The sequence below is a fragment of the Chamaea fasciata genome, unplaced genomic scaffold (genome assembly GCF_029207755.1).
Source record: "Chamaea fasciata isolate MVZ Bird 193981 ecotype frontalis unplaced genomic scaffold, bChaFas1.0.hap1 SCAF_10, whole genome shotgun sequence".
Taxonomy (NCBI): Eukaryota; Metazoa; Chordata; class Aves; order Passeriformes; family Sylviidae; genus Chamaea; species Chamaea fasciata.
In genome coordinates this window covers 10017137-10028437 of record NW_027094095.1, presented here as the reverse complement: position 1 = coordinate 10028437, position 11301 = coordinate 10017137, and the positions used below count along the sequence as shown (strand labels likewise).

At 38.4% G+C, this 11301-nt stretch overlaps 1 protein-coding gene across 3 annotated transcripts in view; it reads left to right on the top strand.

Moving 5' to 3' along the window:
- The window catches only part of KCNT2 (potassium sodium-activated channel subfamily T member 2), a 131610-nt gene that overhangs the window by 108524 nt on the left and 11785 nt on the right, over positions 1–11301 (top strand). For 2 of the 3 annotated variants that reach the window (XM_066192271.1, XM_066192270.1), the window contains 3 exons: positions 2459–2759; positions 4625–4709; positions 5054–9077. In XM_066192271.1, the coding sequence (XP_066048368.1) occupies positions 2459–2759; positions 4625–4709; positions 5054–5165 (498 nt within the window). In that variant the 3' untranslated portion in view covers positions 5166–9077. Of the gene's footprint in view, positions 1–2458; positions 2760–4624; positions 4710–5053; positions 9078–11301 lie in introns of those variants that run through there. The other variant, XR_010722424.1, reaches the window with a different exon arrangement.

The window sequence follows — 11301 nt, the reverse complement described above, 5'->3', positions numbered from 1 at the left end:
GACACCAGGTCATCAGTCATGTTTGTCATGCAACAGATTTACCTGCTATGGAACTAGGAAATGAAATTCAATGAAAACAATCAAACCTCAAGCTAATGATAGTTACAAAACTATTTTTAAATGAAGTTCAAGGCTGGTTAAAACAGAGGGGGACACACAGAAGTACTTTGCACTGGAGTTTTATCTTCTGTGTGTTTAACAACTTCCACTGGCAGACACTTTTGTGCTGATTTGGAAATAGAGTTTGGGCTTTGATTTTGCTTTGTCTTTAAAGTTGAATTTTTTCCATTTGTGTACAGCAAAGGGCCATTCTGCACAGTTTTCTCAACAGGCACGATAAAAACTTCATCGTTGCTGAAGCAAATATTTTGCTTTATCACCTTCCTTTATGCTTTCAGCTCACCTATGAAGTTTTTCAAAACTTCAAGATAAGGATTTACAGATTCACAGAAACAAAAAACTTGTTCTTTCACTTGGCCTCTTCCATTTAGTCTCTGGCTCAAAAAGTGACAAACTCTCCCATAGTGATGGATGATTGGTCTCTGCCTTTACACTACTTCTGTCAGCAAGTCTGGTTTTTGTTTTGTCAAGAGCTCGACCAGGAAAGCTGCCAATGCAGGCAGGAAGAAAGCCAAAACAAGACCGTCTTCTACACTCAGTTTGTATGAGATTTCTTCATAACAAATAGCTCCTTCCTACCCATAAATAGAACCATTTCCTACGAGATGTACTCTGCCTGCTTTAGCCCTTGCTGTAAAATGCACACAAACCCAAAATGACAGTCCAACAAACAACAAAATCAAATTGCATTCCTATTCAAAGGGATCCAGGTTCTCTCTTCTGCCCTAACATCCATGGAGTCAGTAACAAAACTTCAAAAAATCAGGTTGTTTAAAAAAAAAACACCCACAAAATCCCTTTTCTATTGCAGAGTAAGCTGAAGAGCCTCAATAAATTAGCTGGTCTTTACTTGAGGCTTATTGCAAGATCCTAGTCTAGAATATTAAAAATGTGATTTTACTTGGAAGTGTTACAACATAATCATCTGTAGTGTTCTTTTTAATTATGGACTTTGGTTGTTTTGCTGTTTGATTGGGTTTGTTTGTTGCTTTTTTCTTTTACACAGATAAAATCTAATTTGTGCAAAAGTGAAAAATATAAGTATCTTTCACACTGTATCCAGCTTACTCATATCAAATACTATTTTATGGACTCCAGAAACCTCACAGATTCTGTGGTGAGCCCCTTACAGAAAGGTACTGATGAGGTCAACAGAATCTTGATTTCTGATTTCATGTTAGTGGGAAAAGGACATTCAGTAGCTCCTCCCTTAAATTTGCTTTATTCGCTGATCGTTACCAACACAGTTTGAGGGGATTCACATAAACTCAGCCTCTTCATTCACATCATCTTTGTTTTATACTTCATGTATTTATTTTAAACACTCACCACATTGAAATCTGTGACCAGTCACTTGGTGATGTGCTTGTACTGACACCAGCAAGGACTTCGCTATTCCAATGTCAATAAAAGACGTTCAAATAGCACAAGAGGAGCTCAGGATCGTGAAGGAAGTGTTTTGAGACTAGAAACTAAAACTACTCGTTAAATCTAAAATAGACATTGAAACAATTTATCTTAACAGTTATGTTTTGAAATGTTTCCTCTTATATTTTCTAGGGACTTTTGTATGTTAGAAATGCACCTGTAGTCCATCCACCTGTCTTATTTCAGTGCTTGTACATGCACATACCATTGGTCTTATTTGGGTGGTATAAGGAAAACACAGCAACAGATTTTGGCTCTTAATTAAGGGGGGGGGGGAAGGGGGGTGTCACTATATGAGTAACATCACTATTCTTGAAGGTAGGAATCAATTACCACTTTCACAAGAGGCGCCCTGAATCACACTGAAGGTTGCTGCATCCTTGTTTCATGTGTGCTGGAAGGTCAGGAAGACCTGGGAATTTGAGATAGAGTTAACAGGCATGTTCTACCTGTGGTCTTAAGAGAGTATTGAAAGTTGAACCATCACTTAATGAATCCACAACACGCATGTAAAAAGCAGTTACACTACTTAGAATCCTGAAAATATGCAGACTGGGAAGAAAGTGGAGAAATCCTTCAGAACTGATTCCTAGATTCAGGAAGGGCAGTATCAGAAGGCTAAATTTGCTCTTCTCAGAATCCTAGTGCAGTTGGGGACAAAATAACACTTACCTGCTTTTGCACTTGATAAATGTATTTATATTGTAAATGAGCTTTTTACATGAGAAGTCCAAGTCTAGTGAAGGGTGCCCAGTTCAGGAACACTTGCTAAGTACAAAGCTTAGCAATCCCCTCAGCTCCATTGCAGCCAAACCCCACATCCAACTGCACTGTCGGCAAGAGGAGAGAACATCTTCATCTGCTTCCTTTTAATACAGCCCTTCATCTCGCTTGTCATTTTCCTTTCAAGTCTCAAATCTCCATCAGCGTGGAGGAGTGGGAGGACACCAAAGACACCAAAGAGCAGTTCAGCTGCCGCGGTAATCACCGGAACTCCACTTCCAGTGACCAGTCCGACCACCCGCTGCTGCGCAGGAAGAGCATGCAGTGGGCACGGCGCCTGAGCAGGAGGGCCCCCAGGCACTCTGCTAAAACTGCTGAGAAGATCAACCAGCAGAGGATGAACCTCTACAGGAGGTCAGAACGGCAGGAGCTCGCTGAACTCGTGAAGAACAGAATGAAGCACCTGGGCCTTTCTCCAGCAGGATACGGTACCACTATTACAGTACTTTGATAGCAGCATTAGTATGGTGTGAGATGAACTTACTTGTAAGAAGTGATGGAGCCAAAAACAAAATACTAAGTTTATGATAATGCTTTTTGTTTTGTTGGTTTAGGTTTGGGTTGTTTGGGGTTTTTTTTCATTTACCAAGAGTAACTTGGAGTGTTTTTAATGCATTCCATTACCGCCCATTCCTATGCTGAGATGGAAGGGCTCATAAGGCAGCATATCAGTCACATTTATATTTAGTAGATGAAATGTGTATGCTGAGTTTATAAACATTCCCCAGTCATTGAACAGCTGCACCATATTTCTACAAGCCTCCTGAAATAAAGATGAAGACAGGGCTATTGTGAAGTTCACTCGTATGTCAAGGCGGGGCGTTGTTTATATGTGAAGGATGTTGCCTTTTCGACGCAATTTTCAAAAATAATGCCAAAGTGTCATATGAAAGTCATTTTTAGAAAGCATGTTTCACTCAGTCTTTAAGTGCCATTTTTATCCACCAAATCATTCTCCAGCAAGGCTGATGTCAGGTTGCTTTTTAGTTTGTAAGATTGTTTAGGGGTTTTTAAGCTATGGGCAAGAGCTCTGTAACACTTCCTAACACATGCACCACAGCTGGCCAGGTTGCCTTTCTCTGGCCTTGGCCCTGTAGCATGTTGGGTGGAAAGCCCAGGACTATGGGTTCTAATTTCCTAGAAACACCAGGAATTTCTATATATGTAAATACAGGCTCTTTATTCCACACCCCATCTGGATAATTTCTATGCCTTCTTTCTTAGATGTTTCTCTACAACTCTCTGCAGAAAGATTCAGGGCTAAATATTTTCCAGGGCTTTCACAGACCACAATAACATTGGATCAAACACAAAAATGTTTTGTAAATTAAATTCATATTTATATTAGTAACAAGAAAACTTTGGTGTGTTCCTGCTTTTCCTTTCAAATCCTAGTTAAAAGCCAAAAGTAAATACTCATTTCATCACTCAAATTTAGGACTATAAGATACCATCTACAAAGCAGCAAAATCTTGGTAGTTAAATGCTTTACCTGATTACCTTTATCTAAATCTGAGTTACACATTTTCCTAAAAAGCTAAAGAGGATTTAACACAGAAGCACTTCTCCTCCTTTTGCCTCTCCTCTTTAGTCTAAGATTAAAACCAGTCTCACTGCAGCAGCCCAAGGAGTGTGGCAAGAGAAAATGATACAAAAGATATTGCAATAGCAGCTACAAAAGTGTAGCTTAAACCTTAAAAATAAAAATTATCAGCCTTCATTTCAACCCATTGTTAGAACAGTTAAAAATGCAAGAGACATACCAACTTCCATTTAATACAGCCTTCACATTTTAAGCCCTTGGCACAGGTGATAAAAGGGAAGTGCTTCCTAGATAAATAGAAAAAGGGGAAAAAAAGGTTTATGTTGACCAAATCTGGAAATGGAGGAGAATACCACACCTGCATTTAACCTTGGTTATCATTTGAACTTGATGCCAGCCAAGCACAGGAGTCCCTGCTCACCACAAACTTACCTAAGCTGCAGGACAGACTGGTAAATCCACTGAAACTGGGTTACATTCAAATTGCTATGACTGAGAAAAAACAGATTTTTAAAACATTAGAAAAAAAGATGTTTTTAGAGCTGATAACTCAAAAGATAATAATGTCCGGTAGTTTCAATATGGGTACAGTTGAAAAGAAATTGCTAAACTTACTTGAAATCACTGACACCAGACACTTTTTTTACAGCTCTATGAACTTTCATCAAATTAATATGTCAGAAGTAATGCTTCTCCCAATTAATTTGTAAATGTAATTTATTTGGTACTTTTTTCCCCCCTGTCCTCTAGACGAAATGAATGATCATCAGAACACCCTTTCTTACATCCTGATCAACCCATCTCCAGATACAAGATTAGAGCTGAATGATATAGTGTAAGTTAAAGCACACACATAAAAAAATAATCACAAGACCTGCAAAATAATAAAATACGGAGACTTGTATTTAAAGAGATACCTAATTATACTATATATGTACAGACTTAAAATACACAAGTAAATACATAATACATATATTTGTAATGTTATAAACCTGTCATCCTCCTCTTACTCTGTATTTTAAATTGAAAAAAACTAACCAATGCTACCACAGGAGCTAAACCAAGCACCTTCAAAGCAAGTCTCTAAGTCTTGCTTAAGTCTTTTCAACATTACAACTCCATGCACGTACCCTGGCTTGCAGTACATTGTTTTGTAACAGCTGTAATTTCTTTTTGTAGATACTTGATCCGACCTGATCCATTGACTTATGTTCCAAATGCTGGACCCAGCCGAAAGAACAGCTTCTGCAATACAGTGGGACAAGACACCAGGGAGGAGACACAACTTTGATATGTAACTCACCACAAAATTCAGAGACGATTTTATACACTTGTTGTTTCCACTAACCATTTTGCAAACTGAGGGGTACATTTTATTCAGATTTTGGAAACAAAATGACAGTGGGTAAGTGACCAAATGCAGAAATGTGGTGCCTAGAAACTCTGATTTCAGGGATTATAAGGTTTGTGGCCTATTCAGTATGGCAGTTGAACTTGGTCAGAACGAGGACACCTGTTGCTATTTAACCCGTATGAACAAATGTCAGAATCCACCACGTTTTGCTTAGATGCTCCTAAGCGTATTTATGCAGCTGGCAGCATGTCAGTGACTGAGCTTCTGACATCAGATTATCTGATGCCCATAGAGAGACAATGCCTGATTTGTAGTAGCAAATATGTTAATACCTAAAGCTGACAACAAGGCTTTGCGTGTCCAGAATTCAGTCTTTGAAATAATTTTCAGTCTCAGCCTGTCGCCTATTTTTATTAGTACAGATTAGTTTCAGTTCCATTTTAGCCTCCAGGACCTGGGTTTTTGTTTCTTGGGTTTACACAGATCAGGTTGAATGACACAACCTCTTCACACCACAGAGGTTGAGACTGAGATATATCAATGAAAGAAAAGCCCAGCTGCAGGAAAGTCCGTCTCATCTCACACAGGCAGCCCCCCACACTGGCAGAAAACTGGGAGGTTACTGTGTGAAGCTGCATACAGTGGTAGCTCAGGTGAAACACAACCCTTTGAACCTTGGTGAGTTTGTCTACAGAAGCCTGAGTAGATTATAACACAAAAGTGAGAGCATCCCTCTAGGGAATGATCCCTACAAGAAGCCCTTAATATTTTCATGAATATGCCAGAACTACAGTTGTCCAAAGCCTTTCATGCCTAGTCATCCAGATTACTCAAAAGTGATACATTTTCACATGAAATTATGTATCTCATTGGAAATTAATGAAATTTATAAAGCCATTCCACAAGATGAATGTAATTCCACATAGTGTGAAAAAGCATTATGGATCTAAAACCTCTGCTTCGGCATGTTGTACACGAGAAAGCATCTGCTTGTGTAAGAAGCAGCTACAGTTGGTCAAACTTTCTACAGAATTAAGGATGTCTGTCCATGATCTTCTAAGATCACTGTCACAAATGGGGAAGAACATACTCAAGGTTTTAAACCCTCTTCTGTTACAAGTATCTACATAGAACTAGTACAAGTAATTTTGCAGGTAGTCTAATATGGAAAAATTGATTATTCTCTGAACTCCCTTGGTGTCCTAATTGTACCAAAAAATCAGTCAAAACTGTTTAAATTCTTTTCTATATTAATTAGTAGAAGTACATTCTATTTCTGAAACAGAAACCTCAATCACGTTGCCCAGTAAACAACTCAGGATGTGAGTGTGGTTATCAGCATTGTAAAGGTATTGAAATCAAGTTGCGCTCATACATATTAGGAATGACAGCAAATCTGCTTTTACTTCCTGCCTTCCTCTTAATGATTCCAAGGTTTAACAATTCAGTGCTTCTGCTTAGAGTCCATTACTACTCAGTGCTCTTCCACACTTTACTCATTCATGAGTTTATTCACAGGTGAAGTATTTCAAATGGGCGCTGTGGGAAACAAATGAGCAATTGAAACAGCTGCACAGATTGCAGTCTACACTTTTTCAAGAAACAGTACAGGATCTTGTCCAAGACCTGCCATAGAAGTTACCCAGAAGAGTTTGCATGTGCAGTGTGAATAACTTTTGTATTTTTAATACCTTCAGGGAGAAGACTATTCCAGTTGAATATTTTTTTTAAAAACACAAGTTTCTTAAAAATGTTCATTCCAAAATATTAGGAGGATCTGTTGTTTCATACTGAAGGCTTCTCTAACTCAAGGAGGGAGAGAAGCTTCCAGAACCATGGCTATCCTTCAGCAGGCCAGCTGGATACTCTGATTTTAGTGTGAGTCACAGTTCACAGGAATTCCCTGTGTGTGTGTAACACACACTACTGATTTAAGGACTCTCAGGCAAAAGGATCCATAGCAAGGGTTTGAGTCCTCACGTTTAACAGCCCATAAAGCAGCAGAAACAAGCAGTCAGGTGTGTCCATTTGCCCACTTAACCCAGCAGAATTGCTGTTTAGCTAGATTGGAATAATAGCATCTAATGTGACCTGGTATTTCTCCAGGCTTAATGAATTTCTAATTGCTCATTAGCCCCAGAAGATTTGCTGAAACAAACACAAAGACATCTGGAGACACTTGGAGTCCCTAAAATTAATGCAAGGGAATCTTTGTGGACAAAACACTTAGTTCTCTTCAAAATCTGCTGGAAGACAAGCAAGGTAGTAAAAATTAACAACAGCTTCTGATGAAGCAGAAGTTCTAATAACCCATGAGTAATGTACCACAGAGTTCAGCTATTCAGAATAATACTGTCTTTCATGTTGAAAGCAGAACAGTTTTGCTTCCTCTGGAATATCTTCACATACAGACTGCCTTCTAGTAAAATTTTGATCTTCCAAGACCAGGCTAAGCACCACTACATTAACCCTGAATGAGACAGTATGCACAGTCCCTCAGTGGCCAGGGAGGTGATCCTTTAATGGTCATCCTACAGGCAATCTTATGTTCACACGCTTTTTTCTCATCATGATTATCAGAAATGTAGCACAAGCCTAACTGGGCTGGAAACCAGACTGAGAAACAGGAATCTCAAAGCTCAATGCTGGGAGAAGGGATGATGAAGTTCTAGAATGAGCAGGGTCAAATGACTGTTGATCAGAGGAGTTTGAGCAGGCAACAGTTCACTTAGTGGAGAGAGAAATGTGGAGCTGTGAAAAAAAGATTATTTCTATCTGTGCTTAACTGTATGTATTTTTCCTCCTGGATCACTTCTCTCAACAACCCAAAGACCCCCCTCTTCCCCAACACTGCCTTAGCACAGCCCAAGCAGTTTGGTACCCAGAGAGGGAAGTGCTAGCTGATAATAATTGCTTCATACTCAAGGAAATGTCCAGCAAAGCCAGATCTCCCTATGAAAATGTGTTACCTAATCTGCAATAAAAAAGTCACAAGAATTCTTTCAATGGCATGCTTTCATGTGTTTCCTTAACTGTTTCACTCCAATTCCACAACACACGTGAATTCACATAAAAAGTAAAAAGCCTGAAGTTCTTGAGTTTTTAAAACCTGCAGTGGAATGGATTAGTAAAGTTTTTGTCTCAGAAATTAAGAAAGAGGTTATTTCCCAGCATAGATATTTTCTCTGTCACTAACAACTTTATACCACAACTACACTTTAACAACTTCAAGTATAAAAGTACATATTACTGAATATTACATTTTTATTTACTGATGCACCAAAAAAAGCTGAAGAACAAATAAACTTTAGCTTCAGCAGCAGAGGAAAACAAATGACATCAAATGCAGCAGAGGTTACATGCAGTTCTCTGGTTTCTAGAGAATTAGGGCGGAGAGCAACCATTCTGTGATTTTGGAACACTGACGTGAGATGTTGCAGCATTGAATTTTGCTTGATTTCTAATGGAAACCAGCCACTAAAATCTGGAAATGAATTAATAGCATGAAGCAGCTCTGTGCAAGTACATCAAGTTGTACATCAAGGTTATAAAAATACTTCTTCAAGGCATTTTTAAATGTAGAATTTATAAAACAAAGAAATATGCATAAAATACAGTTGCATATTGTTGATGTTCTATTCGAAGCAACCCTACCCACCTTGAAACAGATGTACAATGAATAAATGTCTGAAAAGCAGCACTTCAAAATTTCAGCCACTGTTCCTTGTGCTTGGTACAGAATATGCACTACAGGGATACAGGAAAAGAGTTAATAATTAAGTTACGAGAGATCACCCAGACTTTGCTTCTTGAAACTAATTGAAAATTTTAATGATAATGTTGTTATATACTTAATTATTGCCTCCACTGGCAACGCAAAGATGTCAGTAATCGTAATTCCACAGAAGTATAAACTCCCAAGAAGCTTAAAAAGGCAAATATTTCTACCTCATTAAGTTAAAAACAAGCATTTGACATTCCTGTGAACTAAAATTTCTACAAAATCTAGACTTTAAACTGTTTTGATTTGGCCCATGCCAACCAGGAGAGAGACTGGGAGGCAAAGTAGGGAAATGAAAGAGTAAATACTACTTCATGTGCATGAGGTATCTCAGACACATTAATGCAGACAGACTTTGAGATGAAGTGCCCCCTGCCAGCAACTACCTCTGTAAAGAATGCTTGAAACAACTGTCTTAATCTAGATCCATACATTTCAAATGGCTTCAGCTGAAGGATCCCATTGTCCCAGACTGCAGACAGGTAAAGTATAAATACTGGACCTGTGCACATGCTGTAGCTTTGGGTAGTTCTTTGTGGTTTCCATAATAGCCAGTTACAAATTTAGGCTTCCTTCAATTAAAAAAATACAGAAATTTATCTAAGCCTTGGAGATGCTCCACGGTTTGCAGGAAGAAGAAGATAATCACACGTATCCCTCTCACCATGAACTGGTAACACCCAAGAATGCCACCTGAAGAAATAGGCAAGTGCTTTAAGAACTTGTCTCTGGAGGGTTCTCTACATATATTTGAAAGGGAGATGCAAAAGTATAGTAAATCAGATTTTTTGCACCAAAACCACTATTTAACAGATGCAATGTGTAGCTTGCAATCAAACAGCAGAATTCTTACTATCATCTTTGAAACTGTAGATTCATCCCAGTCATACAAGCATGGTATTTTTTGGTAGATTCTTTAGTAGTTTCTTGCTGCTCCACAAAGAAATGACAGATTTAGGAGGACTGAAATAATCAGGAATCCTACCTCTGTTCCCGTGGAGAATCTGAGGACAAGCTCACAGGTCCTCTCTGTTTTAAGTCTTTTCCAGTGGAATTGTGTACTAACACAAAGGACAGTGCAGCAGGACATCCACCTATTTGATAAGGTAGAAGTACTCTGTAACTGGTAGCAATGAAGAGACAGTCTATAAAAAGTGACTGGACGTAGTCATTTTAGAATTTGCAATAGAAATACAAAGTAAGAAATTAATTTATGCTCAGCTATAATTTAATCTGTATAAAATAGCTACTGTATAGCCTAAATGCAAATGTGTAGTGGATAACCCTTGGCCAGCATCCAAACACTCACCCACATGCTCACCCCACTTCCCCTCTCCTCAGGAAGACAAGGGGAGAAAATAGGATGAGAGAGTTCCTGTGTCAAGGTAAAGGACAGGAAGATCACTTACTGGATACCATCTAGGACAGAACAGAGCTGGCCAAGATGAATTTAAATGTATTGCTATTTAAAACACATTTGGATAGGGAGAAGAAAACAAACCCAGTAGCTCTTCCCCATCTTTCCTGGGCTTAATTCAACTTCTTTTCCTGCCCCTTCAGCAGCAGAAGGGGGTTGGGGATCAAGGTCTCTCCCTATTTCTCCTGTTTAAACAAATCTGCTTCAGTGAGTACCTGCAGGGAATGTCCAACTGCTGGAGGTTGAGAGAAAAAGGGCATAAGGATGTTCTGTGATAAACTGGTCAGTAGTTAAATGCAGCTCACATGTACCACATACCTATAAAAGATTAGGAACACAGGAAGTAATAATTTAGCTCTAGCAATCCTTTTTTAAAATGTTTTTAGCTCTTTAGAAACCGTATATTTTGGCATCATAACATATTAAACATCCAGGATCCAAAAAGCAAAGTAGCGTAAGAAAGAACATGGTCACTGTGACATCAGAAGTTGAGAGGCATTTCTGTACCCATTAACTATTTTACTGTTATTTGAAATATAGGGATTTCAGCACATGAAAATAAAAGAGCAGAAGGTAATTTTCAATGTTCTAAGTGTACTTCTGTGCTGCAGTTTTCTTGATGAAGCTAAAAATACTTTGTCAAAGTTTTTGACTTCTGTTAGTTTTGACAGTGCAATTCCATTAGATGAAATCCTGGTTCCACTGTGAAAAGAACAGAAACTTGTAAGAAAGGCAGCTAGAATATTTATTGTTTCAATTTTATTGAGTTATTACAAGATTAGTAGAAAATTCTTGCTGCTAAAGAGCAAAGAGTACCTATGCCTTCAAAAATAATTATAGTTTATCTTGCTTATGACTTTTTAAAATGCCAAGAA